At 34.5% G+C, this 23,165-nt stretch overlaps 3 protein-coding genes and 1 non-coding gene across 7 annotated transcripts; 2 read left to right on the top strand and 2 right to left on the bottom strand.

The window, feature by feature from the left end:
- The first annotated feature begins 1,104 nt into the window (after positions 1 to 1,104).
- On the top strand, positions 1,105 to 10,841 carry LOC140060026 (uncharacterized). 2 transcript variants are annotated; one of them, XM_072106061.1, is made up of 10 exons: positions 1,105 to 1,571; positions 1,922 to 1,993; positions 3,225 to 3,400; positions 4,392 to 4,608; positions 5,051 to 5,171; positions 5,794 to 6,038; positions 6,537 to 6,853; positions 7,260 to 7,391; positions 8,086 to 8,171; positions 8,378 to 10,841. In XM_072106061.1, exons 1-10 carry the CDS (start codon positions 1,473 to 1,475, stop codon positions 8,602 to 8,604), a joined length of 1,692 nt encoding a protein of 563 aa, XP_071962162.1. In that variant the 5' UTR covers positions 1,105 to 1,472; the 3' UTR covers positions 8,605 to 10,841. The 2 variants fall into 2 exon arrangements, with proteins under 2 accessions (XP_071962162.1, XP_071962163.1); XM_072106062.1 differs by lacking the exon at positions 7,260 to 7,391.
- On the top strand, positions 1,615 to 1,686 carry Trnae-cuc (transfer RNA glutamic acid (anticodon CUC)). The gene has a single exon. It is a non-coding gene; the product is annotated as a tRNA-Glu (tRNA).
- Positions 10,842 to 11,566: 725 nt separating the features above from the next.
- On the bottom strand, positions 11,567 to 18,076 carry LOC140060027 (DNA-directed RNA polymerase II subunit RPB9-like). The gene is made up of 5 exons (XM_072106063.1): positions 17,931 to 18,076; positions 17,040 to 17,094; positions 13,153 to 13,226; positions 12,618 to 12,744; positions 11,567 to 12,046 (listed from the first exon to the last, which is right to left on the bottom strand). Exons 1-5 carry the CDS (start codon positions 18,011 to 18,013, stop codon positions 11,984 to 11,986), a joined length of 402 nt encoding a protein of 133 aa, XP_071962164.1. The 5' UTR covers positions 18,014 to 18,076; the 3' UTR covers positions 11,567 to 11,983.
- An 856-nt stretch (positions 18,077 to 18,932) lies between these two features.
- Positions 18,933 to 23,165, bottom strand: LOC140060841 (uncharacterized). 3 transcript variants are annotated; one of them, XM_072107196.1, is made up of 3 exons: positions 23,057 to 23,165; positions 20,192 to 22,326; positions 18,933 to 19,988 (listed from the first exon to the last, which is right to left on the bottom strand). In XM_072107196.1, exon 2 carries the CDS (start codon positions 22,298 to 22,300, stop codon positions 20,258 to 20,260), a length of 2,043 nt encoding a protein of 680 aa, XP_071963297.1. In that variant the 5' UTR covers positions 22,301 to 22,326; positions 23,057 to 23,165; the 3' UTR covers positions 18,933 to 19,988; positions 20,192 to 20,257. The 3 variants fall into 3 exon arrangements, with proteins under 3 accessions (XP_071963297.1, XP_071963298.1, XP_071963296.1); XM_072107197.1 differs by having other exon boundaries at positions 22,633 to 23,155; XM_072107195.1 differs by having other exon boundaries at positions 20,192 to 23,155.

The following is a 23,165-nucleotide window of genomic DNA, read 5'->3' as shown; positions in this document are numbered from 1 at the left end:
CTTTATTTCGAATCCTGATTCGCCGATAAGGCCCATTTTTATACTAGGACGATAACGATCGACGAGAACTATATAGGAACCCATCTTTGCTTAATTTTCAGACGTTCAATCAAATGACGTCATGATTAGTAAGAGCAATAATATCATGACGATACAATGATTATTGTTTTTATTGATACTGATGACGTCATTTGAATTTAAAAAAAATTATCCTATAGGCCTAGTTCTAGAACGAAACAGTCTAATTGTTGTAGCCTATGGAAGAAAAATTCACTTAGGCTATATTCGTCGATCGTTCGTCCTAGTGTAAACGGGCCTTAGACTGTCCATGCACACCCCAGAAGCTTGATGATGAAAGTTCATATAAAAAGAAACAATGTGTAATCTCAAGAGGGAATAATTTTTTTTTCTCATAATTATGATGTCGGCGAGCCATCGGGAATTTTGGATTTTTTTTTTATTCAATGTTGTGATAACTGTGACCTAGAAATGTTTGCCTATTCAACTTAGACACATTTTAAAGATGTTGTCACCCCAATAAACATAAAGATTAAACAAATTTGACTTGAATAGTCCATTTTTGCAATTTAATTAGAGTTATTAATTTGTGCATAAAGTAAGAAAAAATAATGATTTTTTTTTGTATTTAACCAACCCATTGCTAGTTTTGCTTTAAAGTTTTTTTCAGGGTAAATTATGTTTGTGAAAGTGAATAACTATTAAGTGACAAAATGGAATATTCAACAAAAACAATCCAAACTAGAATTGAATAGGCCTATATTTTGGAATGGGGACAATAATTACATTAGGCCTATCTTTACATTTTCAAGGAATAGGCCTACGCTAGGATCTTTAAAATTCAAAGATTGCCCAAAATGCGACCACTGAAAACTCCCTTTATAAATCAAGCAACATAATATATCTATTCTACTTATTATTTAAAAATTAAATAATAGGCATTATGAATAAAAAATAAAGATGTTTACAATTATCATATTTGGAGAGAGAATCATCATTCACTGTACTGTACTACTGTATACTGTACTTAGTTTTGCGGCTGTGTTCGGATTTCCCGAGGATGCTACGAAGGCGTTCGGTCGGACCTCGATGAATCATAATAAAAAGGAAGATAGAAAAGCAATCTTTCAGTGGAAATTTCAAGATGATAGGAAATTGGATGATATTTTGCAGAATTTGAGCTATAACTTGACGTTGTATCTTGGTTATGTGTTTAAGCTTGGTAGTGGAAATTCTGTTTTAGATAGTGAAATTGGCCATAGTCTCGAAGGTTGTTGATTGCATGCTAGGCAAGCTAGGTAATCAGTGAGCGTCTGTTGTGGATCGCGGCATCCGGTTGTTGTTTGTTCTCAAGCCTAGCCTTAGAGAGCTAGCCTAGCCACAAGTTCGCGAAGGCAACTTGCAGAGGTTGTACTCAATTTTAAACGTAAACATTATTTACGGTAATCATCATTATGTCGGGTGTAGAATTAAAGGTGTGTGATGGAGAAGCGAAAAGCAATATTCTTCTACCAATTGGAAAAACAGTAATTGGTCGTGGCCCATTTCTTAGTGTAAGTAATCTATACTAAATTTTTCATTATAGATTCATGTTAATCCCATATGGTCTAGTGGTTAGGATCCGGCGCTCTCACCGCCGTGGCCCGGGTTCGATTCCCGGTGTGGGAAAACATTCTTTTTTTTCTGTTCAATATTTTCGGTGGATCTTCACATTTATTTTTTTCTAAATAATTGATTACTGTAGTTTTGTTTTTCTTTTTTTTAAATGGATATTTTGAATATTATTTTCACTTAAAACATATTTGTGCAATGAATATTATTATTATTAGGCCTAGATATTATTGTACATTGACTGCTCAACTTTTTTATTCAATAATTTCAAATAAAGTATTTTATTATTTAGGTTGCAGACAAACGTGTTTCAAGAAATCATGCTATTTTAGAAGTGGATGATGGGAAACTAAAGATTATGTCTGTGAGTACCAAGACCAATATATACCCTGTATACTTGGGTTAACCAAACTGTGTGCCATTTCTGAGAACTTTCTTGTTTCAGGAAAAAACAATTTAAATATCGTCCCCTTTGCAACGAATCGCAATTTTATCAACTTTAAAATTGAAACAGGGTCAAAGTCTATGTCAACTATTAACGATGCTGAAAAAATCAAGTTTGATTTCATGTATGCAGAGGCGGGGCAAATACAATTAACTTCGTTTCCACTAGAGAAGCAACGCAATCGAGTTGACAATGTCAAGGAACAGTTCGAATAATCTATCAATAGCTGGTGAATGGTCAAATTGCTTACATTCTGTTTGCGTAGCGTTTACGTTGCGTAGGTTGCATTGTGTTGCTAGTGGGAAACTGACTTGGACCCTGACTGGGACCTTGTCTTTCACCTCATCTCATCGCTGATAATCGAGTGCAAATGACCAATTAGATATCTCGAGACTTTGTTGTCTATAAAAGCCCAAATTAATCGTTAGTTATAGAATTCTTAGATTCATGATGCACCACTCTTGTCATAGTGTAATAATCTATTCACCAACAGTTTAACTAAGCATTTCATTTACCCACCATTGCCTACAATGAAGTTCAGCATACTATGGGCCGTGGTCCAAATTTGGGATTCAAAACATTTTTGAATATCCACTGGATGGCTTGAAAAAATCAGTCAGTTGGTACAAAAATGTTTGTAAACATAACAAACGCCATTGTTTCATAATTAAATGAGATAGTGAGTGCGATGTAATGTAAAACTATGTGAAGCGCCATGTTTCGTGTGCGTTATAGTGAGAACCCCAGGCTACACTGATTTTTTCTTTGGCCGGTCTCAATTCAACGCAAAATTATAATGCAATTTTGAGGGAACTTAGGTCCATATACGTTGGTTCAGCTGGGTGGTTAGGCCACATCTTGGTCCCTGAAACCAGATTTTAGGCTGCGAAATAAAAAGTTTGCTGGTCTTGATTTTGAGGGATGTTTTTAGGCATAAGCTCCCCTTCACCTAAGCCAATGAACATACATGATACTGTTTGTCCTTGGTGGTGCACCATGAATTTAAGCATTCCATGCCAAGCGTCGGAATAGAAGCTAATTATAGTAAACAATGGATATGTCAGCATTCCGAGCATGTCATTGTTACACATATTTTTGCCTTAGAACAAATAAAAATCTCACTTTTTCATGTTTTCTTTCTTTTAAATAGACGCATACAAATCCTACCTTCTGTTTAGAAGACTCTGGTGAAAATCTGTCTCCTTTACCAAAGAATAGTTGGCACAATTTAGGTCATGGTGATCGCTTTTCACTCTTGCCTGATCAACATATCTACGAAGTTGTTATTGATGATCGACCAATTAACAAAGACTCGCAAGGCTTGACGTAAGTTTGTATTATTTTTTTTCAACTAAAAAATCAAGCTTAGGCTTTTTTATAAAATGGCTTAAATAAGCTTGGGCTTCTCAAAGGATGGGTTAAAAAGCTTAAATATTATAATAGTTATCAAAGAAAATGAGCTAGACTCAAACCTGAAAATGAAAGCTAAATCAGTCATTAGCAGACTCACGTACGGAGTGACCGTTTCCAAGGTACTGTATGTCCACAGAGAGATTGGATCGTGATAAAGTACAGTATAGTGATTAAATATCTCGTCAAATGTAAATTTCTCTCCTAGACATCGAAATAATTATTCTGGAAGTAAAGTTTGTATCAACATCATAGTAAAGTTAGGTTTTCAGTACACTATGTGATTCCAAAATGAAATAAAGCATGGTGTACAGTAAATTAGTACACAATTCACACATACTTTACTAAACAAATGTACAATTTATTCAATTCACTTCATTTATTTTCCAAAATACAAACACTAAAACAAAAAAACTGACACCAGTCTGGCAGATTGTAGAAAAGTGACGAAGTCACTATGTGAGTACTCTCCTTCTGGTGCGGACAAAAAAAACAAGTTAACAGCAAAAGACATTAAATAAGGCAGGGAAAACTTCAATACATCAAAACATCAATATCTCCTAGATAATCGTACCTTTAGTAATAGTATATAAAACATTCAAACGTTTATCACTCAGTGTATTGTAATGTAATCGCTGTGTAAAAAAACATTAGAAAGGTGCACACGTATGCCCAGACACCGCTGTGCTGCATTGATGTCATCATTGATGTCATTTTTACAGAACTCTGTGATTTTACATCGATGTAATACTAACGATTTCATACTATGAATCGGATGTACAATTGAAAAAGATGTTCATCATACACGAATGAGTACTGAAGTGAGATTTCAGACCTTGAAGCTTTTCATATTTGATTTTACTCAATAACATTAATAGTTAATTAATTTAATTAAATGTTGAATTAGGTTGAATACAACTGCATCACCAATTAAAAATAAAGAAGAAAAGGTAGAAACTGAGGAAGATATTAAAAATGAGGAAGAAGAAAAAGAAGAAGAAGAAACTAAAAAGAATGGAGAGTCATCTGAACTGCAGGATGATAAAAGTAACATCGAACAGAAAGAAACTGAAAGTGAAAAAGAAGACGAAAAAGAACAAGACCAAAGTGAAGAAGCTCAACAGGTTGGTCAACAAGTGTGTTGAAAATGGAGAGTGGTGTGCTTTCGATAAAAGTACAGGCCTAGCCCGGCTAACAGAGTACTTATACAAACATGCCCAGGCCCGCACGTACAGGGTCTGCAAACTATGTTTAGAAGGGGGATGGCCATCATTGCTTGTGTCTCAAAATAATTGTCGCACTAAATGAATTACCATCCCCTTTATTACTGTCCCCATGTAAAAGCTCCCTAATAATTATTGACAAAAAAGTTTTGTGAACATTGTATTAAGGCCAAGGATCATCAATTAGTATACTTAACTTGCATTTCTATGGTCATTCTTCACAGAGTGGAAGGCACAGCAAAGATAACGCAATGCTAGGCCTAGGGCGTGAGACACATGCATGTGCAAGAGCCTATCTTATAAAAAGTTCTTTTTCTAAACTTTATTATCTGTCTTATCTTAGAAGGAAGATGAAAATGTTGTTGTTTTGCCTAGTGGTAAATCAGTTGCTCTACCAGTTAATAAGCAAAGAAATCTACCAACATGGATGCTTGGGTCTGACACTGCTAAAGAGAGTCCAAAAGGTACAGTTTGTTATACTATACACGCGTTTATATTTTGGGTGTATAATGGTAACATAATCAAATAAATTCCCCTAGATATGAAAAATGCAACACAATTAATTAAGTGCTAAAATGCAGTAAAAAGAAGTGATCGTAAATTAAAAATTGTTCTACAAATACTGTAGTGTTGTAATAGAATAATAATAATCATACAATATTGTGTGTATTTATGTGGCGGGGCATTTATTCAGGAAAAAAAAAAGCACCCATGGTGGGGGGTGTTTATTCGAATAAATACGTTATAATGCACAATCATAAACCAACATGTGGACTAGTAGTGTGTTTTCTGTAATGGGTCAACTGTACAGCCAAATTCCAAGAGCAATATTATTTTAAATAGGCCTAGCCTTCGACATTGAATTCAAGAAGCGACAAATTATTTAAATTTAGTTTATTTTATAGTAGGTGTTAAAGCTTTATGACCACAATGGAAATAAGTTTGTCGTCTCGGTATTTTTTTGTGTTTTTATCCTATTGATTTTATATCGGAATAAAGAAATAAAAAGTAGGTGTGCTATAAAACAAATAAAATACTCGAGCTAAAATCCTAATTAAATAAATATTCAAAATAATTTGTCTTTAGGCAGAGGAAGAGGTAGAGCTAAAAAGACTGCAAATTCAGAAGAAGTAACTGAATCTACGACGCCAAAACCCAAAGCAAAGGGCAGAGGTCGTGGAAGAGGAAGACCTAGCAGTGGTACTAAACCTACTCCAAAAAAAGCTCCAAAACGTGATATTGAATACCTTGATGATTGGATGGGAAGTGATGATGACGACGATGATGATGACGAGGGCAGTGATTGGGAAGAGGAAAATAAGAAAGAGCAGGTAGGCTAACCAACATAATTTCATATGATTTCTTCATCAGATTCTAGTTAATTATTTAACCTCTTGGATAAACACTGATTTTTTTGTAATTATCAGATGGTTATCATCTGCAAAAAGTAAGTAAGTTGTTTGCATAGTCTGAAAAAAATCTTCTAAAAAAAATCTCACAAGATTTCACAGTGGACTGTTGTTATTTGTTCCGAGATGTCCCGAGTTATTACTGAGCATGTGTAATTGCTGACCAGCCATAGTAATCAAATAGTGACCAGCTATACTTTCTACTGAGATTTCTCAATGTTCTTGTATGCCTGTATATAAACGCGTAATAAATCAAACTATTCTACAACTTATAAGAAATATACACAGATATGAGAGGAGTATATGACACTCATATACGACTGCAATATAAAAATTAAAATTGCATCTCAAATATGCGGCCTGAGAATACGGTTACTCTCAAGGATATTTAGGTTGGAAATATTTCTTTTCTCTGATTAGGCTAAACGGAGAGGAAGTCAATCAAGATTTCCCAGATCCCCAACAAAAAAATCACCACGAAAACGAAGCAGTCGAAGAACAAGTTCAGACGAAGAAATTGACGATTTAATGGATGAGGAAGTGTACATTCCTCGACCAACAAAACGTGGCAGAAATGCATCACGTAGTAGCTACAGTCAAAGTGTTGAAGAAGATGAAGATTATGAGGAGGAAGTTGTTAAAAAGAAAAAAGTTGTGAAGAGAGGAAAACCTAAAGAGGATGTCAGTGATGAAGAGAAGGAAAGAACGCCATGCTCTTATGGCAGTAAATGCTTTCGGTAAGTTTAGATAGCCATGAGAAATAGAAGACATTTGTGTTGAAATTGAGCTAGACTGGTTGGCCCCAACCATCTAAACTCTGCATAACATCACTGTCAATCATACAGTGTTTCCGAGTAAGATTTTCAAAATAAAAGTGTTTCAAATTTCTGTGAGGGGTCCATTATTTCCTGGTAAAAGTCGAAACATGCGGTACATACAGTAAAAGTGATGACATACCTTAGTCATTGATAAGCTATTTCTTATACAAGGTAACTATCTCTAAACATTTCAAAGAAAAAATACAGTAATGTATGTACTGTATTTATTTTCACCTAAAATTAAACGTCTATGTGGTAAAATTATGTAGAAATTAGTTGTGATTTAATACAAACATTTGGTTATCCCTAATTTAATAATTTTTAGAAAAAACCAGAAACATTTGGAAGAATATAGACACCCCGGAGATGATGATTATTTAGATGATGATGAGGAGGAGGATGACAAAGATGATGATGGTGGTCTGCCATGGTGTCCATATGGTTCAGATTGTTACAGGTAAAACACTTTCTATGTTGACTCATTGTAAACAATCATTGTTTACCTCTACAGTCAAGTGTTTAAGAGTGGGCACCATTATTCTGAATAACAAGTCTTCTCAGATAGGGACTTAAAACTGGAGGTCCAGTGTACACATTTTCTTGTGTGCACTTTAAATAACCCAGTAATCAAATAGGTTTATGTATGCGTGTGTGAAAACATATAATAAGTCGGGAGATCAAACCTGTTTACACAAGTGGTAACAATTTATGCAGATGTGAAAAAGGTATTAGTTAACTTGGAACTGAACATCCAGTGTAAACATATGGCTTGTTTGCCCAAGAGTAGAACCAAGAGTATCTTTCTTGATAAGCAGGTGGTTACCCTGGTGTGCTGAGTTCAAATCTGATGTTAAAATGGTTAGCTGTTTCTATAATAAAATATGGTTCCTACTTGGACACAACAGAACTGTGCAATCACGATGCAATACTGTAGATCATCCAAAATGTCTAATTGGTCAAATAACAATATGGTGTCCTTACATCATTTCATATCGTCCTAGTGGGAACCAAGCTTTAGGATTCACCTGCACCCAGCACTTCTACACACTAAGAAATAAAGATATGGAAGAATTCTTCCTTTATACCCAAATCATAATACTGTAGTTAGTGTTATTTTGAAAGCTCTTTTTTTATCATCTATTAAATTTTAGAAAAAATAAGCAACATTTTAAGGAGTACAAACATAGTAAGAAAGAAGAAAACAAAAGGCCAAGAAGGCAAGCTGCGGACCAAGCTGGTAAGAGAGCATTTTAGTCAAATAATATGTTAGGCTTCAGATACTAACTACTAGAAGTATTTACAAATAATTATTGAATTAGAATATTTTTTTTAAATGGTACTGTTTCTTTGTTCCTAAAAAGTTCTCTCATCCTATTTTTGTGTATTTTATTATTTCTTTTTAATAGATTGTATAATTTATTTTTTCTTTGGTTCTGTTTTCAGCCAAAAAGATAGTGGATGACAACGATGATGAAGAAGAAGATGAGGATGCTCCCAACACGTACGATAGAAATGATAGCTTCCTTGCGGACTCAGAGGCAACCCCTCAGGAAGCTGCATCAGAAGGGTCAGATTACAACCCAGAGGAAGACAGTGAGGATGTCAAAACGTTAGTAAAAGAAGCAAAAGGGTTTATTAAGAATAAGAAAATGCAAAAAAAGGTGCATTAGATTGTGATTTAGTATAAGGAATAATTGTAAAGAATAATGTGTAATGAAATTCACACCTAATAAGGTTTGCATACCCATCATGCCTTGGTGGTCTGTGTGTTTTGTATATTAAGCTTTGGAATCTACCATTGCAGTTAGGTAAAAAAACTGTTTTCCCCCCACCATGATTATTTGACTATTTATTAATTGCCAGCTATCTAACACTCGCCAAAAGTACATTATGAACAGTACAACTATAATTAAATTATGCTAAATTCTGAGGTTGATGGACACAATGCAAATATTCTGTTAGAAATAATTGTCCCTAGCAGACATTCAATGAAACATGGATTTGAATACAATACATTCTAGCAGAACCATACAGTATTCCATATTTAAGGGTCTTAGATCACAATCTTTCAATTGTGTTGCTAGGTTTTTATTCTAGCATGCTTGAACTGATTCTTTCATAGTCACTTCTGAAATTGTGTCTTCTCGCGGCAGCCAAACTTGGAGTGAGGCGTATGCCACAGTGTTGGACGTTGGACTACTGATCGTGGGTTCAAATCCAAAGCTCGTCACATTGCTTTTATCCTTTTGCAAGACACTTTGCCTCTCTCCACCCCAATGGACAAATGGGTACCTGGTAAGGTCAAGACACAACTTTACGCCGATTACTAGCTGCGTTCTGGGAGTATGTTTCCATACGTGTTTGATCCAAAAAATGACCTGTGTAATAATCAAATATGTAGAGTGCTTAGAGGTTTCAGGACATTAGGCACTTTATAAATCCAGGATATTATTAATATCATTAAGATTATATGTTGTTGTACATGGTTGTTACTAACAGTGTATTCTCTTAGCATTGTTTTTTAAAGTGTTACTCCATATACACTCGCACTTATTCCTTATCACTTGGGTTAAGGTTGCAAATTTATCCAAGCTATGTTCGCACAATTATCAGAAAACCATTGCATTTCACATAGGTACACCATAATTTCCATGACCTTTTAGTATCATGCTTTCTGAAATTAATATTGGTGAATTATAAGTGATTGTTTCAACTCATGATACAAATTTTTTATAATAGACTATTGTACAGTGTGTAAAGTCTGTTTTCCACTAGCAAATTATGCAGTTTCAGAGGCAAACAAATTGTCCTGCATTTTTTATTATTTTCCACAAGCTAAACTCATTTCCTGAACTAATTTTATTTCGCTATAAATTTGTCCAGGCACAGAAATGGGTTTTACAGATTAAAATATGATTAAAAATCAACACTTTCACACAATTTTATTCGTGTTGAAAACAGGCTTAAGAAACATTTTTTAAAAAGAAATTTAAAATGTCTTGTGATGCAATATGTTATTGCAATAGATTTATAAGGTGCCACTGTTTTTAACGGTTTACAATTTTGAATATAAATAATGCTAAAATGTTGGCGACTTGAATTAAGGATATCAACAATGTTGACAGTGTTAAATTGGACAGAAGGACTAAATATTTGTAAAATTATGTCTCGCTGTGTTATATGTGAATTTGATGTTAACGTTGTATTTGTAGTATACAGGCATGGTCTTTGTGTAGATATTAAAATAATGTTTTAATGCATGTAAATCCACTGTTAGTTTTTACTTTTTCACAACCATGTCTAAAGGGTCTTTCACACCTGCTCCGGTCTGGCTCCGACTCCAGTTCGGGTTTACGACAGCATTAGTGAATTTTCGTTTTTACAACAAAACACATGGATATGCGCATATCGAGTAAGATGATTGATTTGAGTCGTGTGGAGTGTCGTGAAAATGAAAGACGCGATTGTATTTGCTGCGCCGTCACCAGAACAGAAGCAGGTGTGAAAGGTCCTTTACACCCTGAAAATATCATATTAAGTATAGATTCAGAATCTATAGAGAATCCTTAAACCTATTGCTCAATTTATGTATATAAAAAATAATATTCTGTTTTAATTGCTTCCTATCATCATAAACAATGAAAAGAATATTATTAATGGGAAAAATTACTACAGAAAATAGTTTCTATGTATGTTGTACTAACTGATCAGTTTTGTACCCAATTTTGCCCCTACTTTGTGACAGGGTTATCTGTAGACACAGGTGATGAGTGAATTTAATATTTTTTCCAAAATAACGGGTAGGTTATTGATTGTGGGCTTATCTAGGCAGTACTCTGAAATGCCCATATTAACATTGTTGCTATTAAATGCATCCATATGCATGGGATTTGGATCCAATATGGTATTCAAAATGATGTCTCAAATCTCCACTTTTCACCACAGGTCAGGCTATATTTATTTGTTACACACATTTTTGCTATTGCATGCAGCCATAACATGGGTATTAAAATGACCGGAATTGTACTGAGGTGGGTATCTTTAAATATGTGTTGATATTCTTCTGTTGTAGAAAAGTGTGTTTAGTTTTTCCATTGAGTGTGCCAGTATTTTACCCATCTACCAAATTAGTATACGCTTGATGTTTATTTAGGTTATATAGTTTTTCATTACATGCGTGGCTTTAAATTTGTTTAGTTGTATTTTTAATTGTAAGTGCTAGCCATTTTATACAGTTTTTTTTTCTACACTGCATAAGATAGTGAAACTGTGTTTGAAGATTACGGTAAAAATATGAATGAATTTATATTTGTTGGCCGAATATCTTTGATTTTTCTACATAAACAACTTAGCACAACATGCCAGTTTATTATTAAGGTTAATGATATTAAATATAGTATTCATTTTGTACATATTCAATTTTATAATATCAAAATTATCTTGGTCTGTTTAATTTACCCTTCCCATTTTCAGATTGCTTTTTTAATTTAAAATAAACTACAGTATTTAAAGCAAGCAATTGTAAAAGCTAATGCGTGTTTATAGCTTTATTAAAACTGGATGTCTTGTTAAAAACAAAACATTGTCTTTGTGAAAATGGAATTTTGTCAGTAGACAAATAAAATCTAACATCAAACTTGTGCATTTTAGTTTTTAATAAAAAATTCTACATACAAACATTTTTGAGAACTATACCATACAGATTGCTGCAGTGTTAATACATTATAATCCTTAACAAATGTTATTGAGTAACCATACAAATGTTTGCATATACAATTGAACCCCTATTAATGGGGAACACCTTCAAGACCAACAAAATGTCCCCTCAATAGGTGACTGTCCATGGGAATATGATCCCTGAATAGGGGTTTCCCAACTAATTTCCACTAATAACGTTTTCCTCTGAATAGGTGTGTCCTTTGAATAGAGGCATCACCTAAATAGGATTTTCCAAAAGGGAATGTTGTATATTGTACAATAAAACAGTAGTATAGTGTCTCTTTGGATCTTCAACATAATGATATTCAGTATACACATATTCATAGTTTGTCATTCAGTCCAGCGATGTTTGCAGTCAGGTGCAGTACATACATAATAAAGGCGCATTCCCTCCTACAAATGAAAATTAAAGTGTTCAATATTAATATATACTATTAACATTTATAATACAGTATTACCACAGTCAATTATATTTGGGGAAATTTGAGATATTATTTTGGTGCTTATACAATAGAGGTGATACAGTGGACACTTTCCCATGAAATAAATGAGCAGAGGTATATGTTTTAATGCTACTGTATGACCAACCCTTATTCGGGGGACAATTATATTAAGGGGACACTCAATGGGGTTCCACTGGTCCCCTCCTAAAGGCTAGACATTATTTTATATAGAGCATTTTGTGTATGTTTGCCTATGAACGGATAACTAACACCTAGTAGGACAGTAGGGAGCTGTCGATTTGTGACGACCGACGATCAAACTATGTCACGTTAGTTCATTGTGTGCATGCAGAGATATAAGGGACGTGTGCCCTCGCTATTCACAGGTTTGATGGTTAGGTCCAGGCAACGGCCTACGAAATACTGGTTGACCTGGAAAAAAAAACCGAAAGCTATCTATATTTCAATGTTGGACAAATACTGTAGTTATTAAGGGCGGTCAAATGTGGAACCAACAGTACCTCTCCTCGTTTTGTCTGAGACTGAAAGAAAACTGCTTGTCTGTGGTCACATTTGGGACATGGATGGTCTTCTGTTCTTGGTAACGTTGGGTCATCTTTTACCTCGGCCACTATTTGTGTAAGTTCACTGTAAAATAGTAAATGTACAGTGCAAATTTATGTTTGTCTGGTCTAATACTGCAGGTAAATGGGTGCTCTGGGTTGTTTTATTATAAATTATAAACCTTTGCAACAATATTGATAATAAGCCTAGCTATTTTGCATTAGCTGTAAAGCAGAACAAGCATCATGAAATAAGCCTTTTTTCAAAATAAGTGGGGTTATTATCAATATTAATGCCATGGTTTAAATTGTATAGAAAAACAATAAACTTTCTATCCGGAGCTACCCTTTAAGATAAAAAACTGCAAAAGAGGAAATATATATGTATACTAACAAATGCTGTGTGTGGGTGTACATTGACCTCGCAAAACACTGACCAGTGAAAGATCTTGAAGTGAATTTTACAGTATATTATTAAATATTATTTACTTACTCTATTTCGTGTGTTATCTTGTTCACATAAACACAGGAGTTGTCAGATTCTTGCTGGTAATCACAATTCCTACACTTTAAATAAAACAAACATTAATTAGTTCACACTAAAAAAATCAATAAAGAAAAAAAATTACTAATGGACTCGGAGAGTGAGTGGCCGAGCGGTTAAGACAGTGGAACCGTAATTACGTAGCCATAACATCGGCAAGGGTTCGAGGCTCACTCACTCCATGGTTCTGGTGGTAGAACGAGTCTTCTCGGATAAGGACTATAAACCGTCCAGTCCAGTCCAGTGTACACAACTAGCTTGTGTGCACTTTAAAGAACCTAGTACATCTTTCGAGACGAGTAGGGGGTTACCCCGGTGTATTAGTACATCACAGCCACTGATCACCAACTGGGCCCTCTGGGAGATCAGTCTTTGACTGAAGAGGTCACCCAGTATAAAAATGAACAAACAAACAAACAAACTTATATGCAGTATAATGATAATTAAAACATTTCATATACATCTTTTTACATCTTTTCAACAACATTTTTATTCAATTTAGAGTGTACAGTTATACAGTATAAACATTTTTTATTTATTAGTACACAGTCTAGTGCTGTAAATTGTGGATTGCGTGTTTTATTCATTGCACAATACTTTTTGTTGTTTGTTAGTTATTATTTTAATGTCTAGAAATACCATCTACACACTTAGCAGTCAGAAGCTGCTGTGTCTCTAGCCATGGCGTTCATTTTCTTAGTAATAGTATTACCGCCGGTATATTATTTTATTAGTATTGAGATAAATGAGAGGGTCATTCCATCTCAGATCACCCAATGAGTTAAACCCTACCTCTTCCAATTTTGATGAAATTTGGTATATGGGTGATTCATAGCAATTAAAGCGAAAATTTCAAATTTTAACTTTATCGTACCAACGGTTTTCGAGATATAGCAATTTAAATTTTCGGTTTTTACGCAAAAAAGGGCGCGTCCGCCACGTTTCAAAGAGCTGTATCTCGGGAACTATAGGTTCGATTTTAAAAACAAAGGCATTTTTGTAAAGGGGAGACAATAAGGAATCTAAATATACTAATTGTGTGTGTTTTATGTTAATTTTAAGTTGAATAAAACTTTGACATATATTTTGACCTTGAAATTGACCCCGTGGAACACGCCCGATTTGTTGATGACCATCACGAAAAATGTAGCCCTACGTGTCAACTACAACATATAAAAAAATTGGAGGGGTTTTTTTCTTTGTTTCCATGAAATTACAATTTGAAGTTGACATACCTCTTCCTTTTAGTGTATTTTTGGTGTCTGTCCATGCATTACTTCAATGTCAATTTGATGTATTCCAAAAATAATTTTATTTACAAACTAAATATCATTATAATGTTACAATTGTCTATGTCTGGCCTTTACTCCTTGTCATCTGGCCAATTCAAACAGTATTTAGAAATGTTGTGGCGATCATTTTGGGAAATACTGTAATTCCTAGTCGAAGAGGATTTTATAAACGGAGAGGCTATAATACAATGTACATTTGATTCAGGAATCCAACAACAGTCTTCTTTGGACAGCCAATAAAAGGTTTTCGCTGGCCCATGAGGATGCATAAATTTAATTTGATAATCCCCAAACTCTTCTGAGACATCCACAACCAAACCAATCCATGGGATACCATCATAACTACAGCACACAAAATTCTGAAGTCTAATAATGGTGGGTTGTGTATCAGCAACAATTTAATTTTCATCACTGAAAGATTCTTGAATCACAACCACATCCGGAGGGTTTATCTGGGTACTAAGTTTGTAGACCTGCATCTGTGCCAGAGAAACAGGAGCAAAGCGATGATATTGTAATGTACCCTTGATGGTCTGGGTGAGGTTGAATCTTGGCTTTATTTCTTTTTCCACAGTAGATACCTCATCTATTCCCACATGAAAAAAGTTGATGCCTGGAATGTCCATATGAGCGAGTCATATGGCCGAGCGGTTAAGGCAGGGGTGCCGTTTACCGTACCTAAAGAGCCAAGAACAACATCGGCAAGGGTTCGAGGCCGACTCGCTCCTAGTTCTGGTGGTGGAACAAGTCTTCTCGGATAAGGACTATAAACCGTAGGTCCAGTGTACACAGTTATAACCTGTGTGTACTTTAAAGAACCCAGTTCATTATTCGAAAAAGAGTAGGGGTTACCCCAGTGAACTGGTTCACACAATAGCCCCTGTATCAGGGGGATTACCACCTATCTGATAGGACACTGATTAGTTCACTATTGGTAATCCTTGGCCACATTGCCTAAAGACATAAAATAAAAATTAAAAATTACACAGTAGTCGAACATACTGAGAGATGTGAGAATATGACATTCAGTCAAACGCTGTAAGCTTCTCTTAGTGACAAGCCTCTTAACTGTTCCACCTATGCCATCACATGCACTCTTGCCATGTGATGTAGCGAAAAAATTCCACTCGGCGTCTAAACCAAAATCTTCCTGGTGGTGGCAAAGGTTAATAAAGTTATATTTGTTTTTGCATTGGCTGCCACATCCATCTGTGAAATAATGAACTTTTTTCATGGTTGGTAGTTTTGTTTTTAAATAGGGGATGACAACCTTTAAAAAGGCCTATACAGTTAACTGTTGTATGTTCTCTGCAATCACTTATTATGCATATGTTAATGTGCATAATAACATAGTAAGGACACTAAACTATGTGTCAAAATTGATTTGAAAAGTATGTGAGTTACCCAGTATTTCTCATATCAAAATATATCTACTGTTTAAGTGGGCCTGATGAGAAAGCGTAACAATAAGACACCTTAACAGTTAGTGTTCACACTGTGTATAAAGTATAACAACACCAAAAATACACTAAAAGGAAGAGGTATGTCAACTTCAAATTGTAATTTCATGGAAACAAACAAAAAAACCCCTCCAATTTTTTTATATGTTGTAGTTGACACGTAGGGCTACATTTTTCGTGATAGTCACCAACAAATCGGGCGTGTTCCACGGGGTCAATTTCAAGGTCAAAATATATGTCAAAGTTTTATTCAACTTAAAATTAACATAAAACACACACAATTAGTATATTTAGGTTCCTTATGGTCTCCCCTTTACAAAAATACCTTTGTTTTTAAAATCGAACCTATAGTTCCCGAGATACAGCTCTTTGAAACGTGGCGGCCGCGCCTTTTTTTGCGTAAAAAACGAAAATTTAAATTGCGATATCTCAAAAACCGTTGGTCCGATAAAGTTAAAATTGGAAATTTTGGCTTTAATTGCTATGAATCACCCATATACCAAATTTCATCAAAATTGGAAGAGGTAGGGTTTAAAATTCCATTTTTTTTGGGTGAACTGAGATGGAATGACCCGAGAGGGTTAGGTTCATACCAGGTAAAAACAATTGATGAAGAACCAATCAGAATACTGTAGTCCAATTGCAAATAAAATCGCAAACAAACTAACTGGTCTCGCTTCTTTTAAGAGTAAAATTACTGCCTTTATAATAATCCGCAGACAATGATGTCCATTGTACAACCAAATAAGGTGATAACAAATTAATTATTTCTAATTTATCTCTTCTGGAACTCTAACTCTTATTAATTAAAAATATTTAAATTTTATCCTTATAAATTATTATTAGTTACATGCTACAGATATTGTACAACATAAATAATACAGTTTGCTATTTTACATTATTACAAAAAATCATATTATTACTGATTTCTTTTTAAAGCACCATTATTTGTAAAGCTTTTTTTCTTGTTATGGTTGTCCCGGTTTCATTTCTACTCAACTTTTACCATGACAATGGTACTCATCTCTATTTTTATATGTGATGAAATGAAATAAATATCAAATTCATACAGTAGGATACTTACAGCATACAGTAGAATTCTATGTTCTTTATCTTCTTTTGGATACAGCATATTGTTACTATAAACGGATCAAAATACATTTTAGTTGTCAATGATAACAGCTGTAGATTATAGGCCAATGTGCTACGGGACCTGTATTTTTAAGAAATTACAAAAAATGTACAGGGGATCCTAGGCATGCTTTTTAACAAATCTTTTTGAACTTATGCACTTGTTTATTGTATGACCCACACTACAGGTAAGTTTTTGATGCAAGGCTGAATTCATCAGACAATGATGCACCTCTCCTGGGGGTCGCATAGTGGGTCATAAAATTTACTAGGCCTAGTGAATTAATTAAGAAGAACTTAAAATTAAAGACACATCGCACAGTGTCCGAAAATCAGCTGAAAATGCTACATACAGTATCATCCTCCATGTGGTATCATGATTGTTAATTTGTTAAGTTAATACTGTAGGTCTAGCTAGCCTAGTCCACTTAACTTGCAGGAATTATTATTAATTATTAAGCAGAAGCATGGAGTAACTCATGGCAGAAGCTTATATTAATATTATTATATAGCCCTCCTAGGCTAGGCCTTAGCTAGTATAATATAGGCCTAGCCTAGTAGGCTAGCTAGGCCTAGTAGCTAGCTAGTAAACAAGCCAAAATTCCAAGTATGGGCATAGGCCCTGGCTTGCACATCTGACCAGGTCTTCAATATACCAACTTTATTGAAACAATAGGCCTAGATAGGCTAGAGGAGTAGGCCTAGCTAGCCTAGTAGGGAGAAACTCTTTCTTGGGACGGGACGACCTTGGTGGTTTCGCCGCTCTCTCATTAATTGTTAGTGGAGTCAGCCTGTTGTTGGCTAGCCAGCTTAACTTCAGCAGATGTAAAGAGTGTAAACTAACCATTCTTGACAAAACTTAATACCAACAAAGCCAGGGCCTGCATTTCTTTTAGGTTCTTGAAATTCAGAGCTGAAAATATCCATTTTAATTTATAATAATCTCACAAAATAACTTCAAATTCGTTTTTCCTCCGTCTTTCGCTCGACTAAAATGCGCCAGCTATAAACTAAACAAACAGTTTGCTAAAAAGTCATGGCGCCACCTATTTAGATAAAAATGGGCATAATTTTTATTATGAGACTTTACCAAGCTCTAGACTTCACACTTGTTTTTACGTAACGGACGACAACGCGATTTAAATACACAACGGAACGAACAGCGTGGAATATGATTTTATCCGGTTTATTCTGCTTGTTCCTAAATAAAGAATAAAAAGAAATATTTCTTACAAAAAACGCCGCTCGACTTTTTGACGTATTGATATTCTGCATAGTCTCATAGACTCTTCTCCCAGACGTGCTTTGGGGTTTGCGTATGCTCAGTACGAGTTTAAAACTTCCCATTTTGTTCAGCCTCAGTTTCATAATTATGCTTCCGTCCAGCCTCTTATTTTGATGCCTAAAGGCGTGGCGGGAAAAGTAGGGATGTCATCAAGCAAAATTTCAGAAAATTAATAAAAGCTAAATTATTATTTGTACACACCTATAGTGTGTGGGCATGTAAAAAGGAGAAATAAATACTACACGCGTACACGTAGTGCAGGGAGCATGTATTAAACATGAATCTCTAGTGTTGTAGACTAGTCTCAAAAGGGATTGACGGTTCGCATGGTCAGTGGTAGATAATAAAAAAAGCGTATTTTTTAAATTTGGAGTACCAAGCTATGCCTTATATTATTATATCGGGCGGTGAGCACTTGTGTTTCAATTCTTTTTCAATAATTTGAATTTATTAGATTATTTTACACTTCATTCATTTTTAATTCGGAAACATTGAAATGGATAAAAACACACATAAAACAATAAAGTTCATATCAAATCAAATAAACATTTATTTCTTTCATTAAAATTAAAGTGAATACATTTGTTTCTTCGAGATTTATTTTGTTTTAAATATTATTAATTATAATAAATCATAATATATAATATAGGCTAATTTAAATATTAAATTATCTTTTTAAGGTTCATGATGAAAAATGTTTTGCTCCATGTTTCAAAAGATATTCTTTGGCAAGTGTGCGCGCACTTAATGAGGACCAAAGAACCCATTGACTTTTTAGAAGTAGAAAATCTAGTTTTATATGAACTTGATTTGTAAAGCACCTCAACTAATCAAGAAGCAAGCCGACGTAGTGTTGAAGATGCTGTTCTGGTTGTTCATTTAAATAGCATATATAATCACTTAGACAACAACATGTCATATGTTAGATCATTAATGTTGATTTTTCAAGTGCATTTAACCCTGTAGTGTCAGAATTACTCATTAAAAAGTTAAACAATATGAACATTAATGCAAATATATTTCAAAATGGCTACCTTAAGTTCAGGCCACAATTTGTCAAATTAACGATACTATGTCAAATGAAAGAGTTGTTAATGTGGGTATACCACGGAAGAAGTTCTTATTTTGACTATGAAAAAATGTGTACCTCTGGTTCAGTTGTTATAAACGGAGAACAAATATGGTTAGAAGAATACAAATATAAAGATGTATAATAGATAAAAAAAAAGCAACTGGATAACAAATACTGATAAATTACTTAGTAAATCATGTCAAAGAATGTATATATTGCGAAAAATGAAACTCTTTGATTGATATCACTAATTATGAAAATAATTTTAGTTAGTTTTTGAAAAATAAGCTTCCATACAAAAATCAGAGTAGGCCTACTTCTTACAAATATTTATAAAAGTTCTCCAATATATCTAGAATCTTGTCACACGCTTCTCTTGCCACATATAGAGTAGTAAACTCCTGTTTTGACATATTACCTAACGTATCAGAATAAACCTTTACATTTAGTTCATCGCCAAATTGTGTTCCATGTTTACGTTTGTTATCCATGACAATCAAAGCGAACATCCAATTATTGGCGTTGGGATTTGAAGCTGGTTGTATCTGTAAAAAAATAATAACTTCATAAAATAATATTTGGATATTACATTGTACAGGCTTTTTATCCGTATACAGTAATTGTTATTGATTACAAATGTGCGTCTGTCGAGTCTTGTACGTAATAAAAAAGAAAAATTATGTATTGCCGATGTATTGTCGGTTATATTGTACTATAGCCTAAAATAATGTTTAACATTTTTACTTACAGAAACTAGGAAACTAAATAAATCTGGAAATTGGTTGTCGAAGTTGGGCCAATTATTCTCAATTTTTTATTTTAGGTTGGCTTCTACATCCTCTGAAGGACAATCATATAGGTTCTGGTAGTCACAAGATGTCTTTTTGTTTGAATAGTGGCGATTTTTAAATGTCACCATTGTCTCATTAAGAATAGTTCGGCATTTGTGAATTACGTCTTTCGTTAATGTTGCAACTTGTGAACTTTTTTGCAGAATATTACGCTCCATTCTATATTGTGTGTCTCGTAAGTCTTTCAAAGCAATTCCTACTGTTGAAGTATCATCTGAAAGCACTGACTCAAGATCAGCTCTTAATTCATTGTTGTTATCTTGACTTCGATCAGTACAAATATCAATGTGGGCACAACTTATGTAGAAGATTCTGTTTCCTCTGTCCATCTCTTTGACTTCACCAAGAAGAATTTTTGCTCCTGTTATATTACCAAATTCTACCGATTCAATAAGCAGTTTATGAGCATCACTGTTTCTACCATCAGCTAAAGCAACCCTGCCTCTCTCAAGCGCTAGTGCTTCCTTGCACTTATCCAGTATTTCAGGTTTTGAATTCGAAAGATTCAGCTCTTCCATTTTATTCACGATGGTATCGACGTCATCCATCTTCCTATGTTTAGTGCTTATTTCGGCTAAGTATTCAAGACATTTCCATTCAAGATCACTCGTATCTTCATTATCTTGTGTTAGTATTATCAAAAGATGTCTATAGTGTTCACAGGCTTCTTTTGAATTGCCAAGTTTTATCTCTAACTCTGCCAACTTTAAAAGAGATTCCTTTTCATTTAGGTTACGTTTATAAAATGTTCTGACTCGCTCGGCAGCTACATCTACCATCCATTTAATTTCATGAGGGAAAAGAGGTGGATCATCGTCCAATTTTAGTTCAAGAGCTTTATCTACAACCATTACAAATTTCTCAACTGAATCTTCAAAATGTTGAATGTTACCTAGAGACATTCCATACATGTAAGTGGTTTCAATTGTTATTTCAGGGTCATTTTGGTTATTATCTAGTATCCATTCATAGTATGCTCGTCCTTTGTCATACTCATTTCTCGAAAAAAATTGTTTAGCGCGATCACACTGAGCACCCATATTAGATGGATTCATATCAATTGCCTTTTGAAGATAATCTTCGGGTGGTTGTTGTTGGCGCATATCTCTGTACACACAATGGAGTTGGTGAAATATGAAAGAAGTTGGTTTTCGTTTAACAGCGACGTGTAAAACTTCCAATGATTTGGAATGCTTTTTCATTCTTCGGTAACACTGTGCCACCTCACCAAGAACTTTTGTGTTGGTTTGCATGGGATCTCCGAGAGCGCGCTTTAATAGGGTTTCTGCATCCTCAATTGCACCCCTCCTTCGCTTTATTTCTCCCATTATGGCAAGTGCGTAGCTATTATTTCGATCCTCACTTACAACCTTATGAAAAATGCGATCGGCTTCTAAAATGTCCTTATTTGTTACATGTCGCCTAGAAGATGCTTTACCGATTCTCCATATCATTTTACCAAGGCAAAACTGCCAATCGACAACCTCTGGGCACAAGTCTACTGCTTTCTTAAGCTCTTTAATACTATCAGGATATCGAATCATACCTACACGTGACAGGGCAAATCCTTTTGTTGAACATATACTTGCTGTAAACTTATTACGCTCACTCGAGTCGATTTCATATTTTGAGTCAAGTCTTCGCAGTTCTGTGATATTGGAGGCCAGTTTTGTTCTGTTGTGACGGTTGAGCCAAGCTTCGATAGCAAGGGCTATTGCCAAGTATCCATCTTTAAAAGGTTGTTCACTTAAATCATCTTGCAAAATTCTACGCACTTCATTAATGCACGTTATTGCATCAGTTTTATTTTTGTCTATATTTCCTTTAAAATCTGAATAGAAAATATAACATTTGAACAGTAAACTCTCAATTTTCATAGCAGGACACTCGTTGATATAGTCATTAATCGAATCCATCAATGATCGAAATTGCTTTATAGATTTTTGTTCAAGCTTCCAAATGAAATGGCATGGAAATTCACGCAGCTCAATCTCTAACTGTGCCATGGTTTTTCGATGATAAGGCGGCCACACTGCAGAGAGAAACACAAATAATAAGTAACAGTGGAATCGCATACATTTGTTTTCATGTAAATGTAAAGTCAAAGGATGATATATTCTATGTTAATGAACTAGCCTACCATGCCATGTAGAAAATATAAATAAAGAAAAAGAACTAGAGATACTTATATTCAATAGACCCTACACTTTCAACACTCCATGAATTATACTATTGATCAAGAGTTTCAGCTCAATCGGAGCAATTTTGAAATGTTACCTTTATCTGTACATCGCATGACCTTTTATGGTGTTCTCCTTGATATCGGATTTATACTCACCCTGTCCTCAAGATTGTTTTCTCCAAGTTTCAGCTCGATCGGACCAATTTGAACATTTTGAGATTTGACTTTGATTATTATCTTGACGACCTAGGCCTAACTCATTTTTTTTCAAGATAAACAGGATTGCGAGTTTGTCAAATGTCGCTTTCGGAACAAGTAGGCTTTTATACGATTGGCGGAAGGAAGTTTCGTTTGTGAAAGAATCCAGTCAGCATGCTGATTGGATAAGAAAGAGAATGTTGTCTTCGTGACGAGAGTGCCAATGAATTTGTATATATTCCCGTTAACATCGGAACGTCGTAATCCTGATCGACTGGTTGATTAAATATAATTACATTTTAAACATTACATATCTTCAAAGTCTTCAGTGAAATACCTTGATATTTGTTGACTTATAAACTCATGTCATAAATAATCTTACCGTGTAGAGAACTCAAATGATATGTAGTCGTACTAATTTGGTTCCTGAAAACTGGTCCGTATAGTAAAAGCAAATAGACACAAGATATTATTTAATGCGGATAGCATAG

Source organism: Antedon mediterranea, chromosome 10 (assembly GCF_964355755.1).
Source record: "Antedon mediterranea chromosome 10, ecAntMedi1.1, whole genome shotgun sequence".
NCBI lineage: Eukaryota > Metazoa > Echinodermata > Crinoidea > Comatulida > Antedonidae > Antedon > Antedon mediterranea.
The sequence above is the reverse complement of the archived record's forward strand: the minus strand, read 5'-3'. Positions and strand labels throughout refer to the sequence as shown.

What these genes read in the sequence shown, in the direction of transcription:
- LOC140060026 (XM_072106061.1), top strand. Translation starts at nt 1,473, where the DNA reads ATGTCGGGTGTAGAATTAAAGGTGTGTGATGGAGAAGCGAAAAGCAAT. An exon ending in GGAAACTAAAGATTATGTCT is followed by an intron (nt 1,994 to 3,224) that starts GTGAGTACCAAG and finishes TCTTTTAAATAG; the next exon opens with ACGCATACAAATCCTACCTT. An exon ending in AAAGACTCGCAAGGCTTGAC is followed by an intron (nt 3,401 to 4,391) that starts GTAAGTTTGTAT and finishes ATGTTGAATTAG; the next exon opens with GTTGAATACAACTGCATCAC.
- LOC140060027 (XM_072106063.1), bottom strand. Translation starts at nt 18,013, where the DNA reads ATGGATATTTTCAGCTCTGAATTTCAAGAACCTAAAAGAAATGCAGGC. An exon ending in ATAGAATTCTACTGTATGCT is followed by an intron (nt 13,227 to 17,039) that starts GTAAGTATCCTA and finishes TTTTATTTAAAG; the next exon opens with TGTAGGAATTGTGATTACCA. An exon ending in AAGATAACACACGAAATAGA is followed by an intron (nt 12,745 to 13,152) that starts GTAAGTAAATAA and finishes ACTATTTTACAG; the next exon opens with TGAACTTACACAAATAGTGG.
- LOC140060841 (XM_072107195.1), bottom strand. Translation starts at nt 22,369, where the DNA reads ATGCGATTCCACTGTTACTTATTATTTGTGTTTCTCTCTGCAGTGTGG.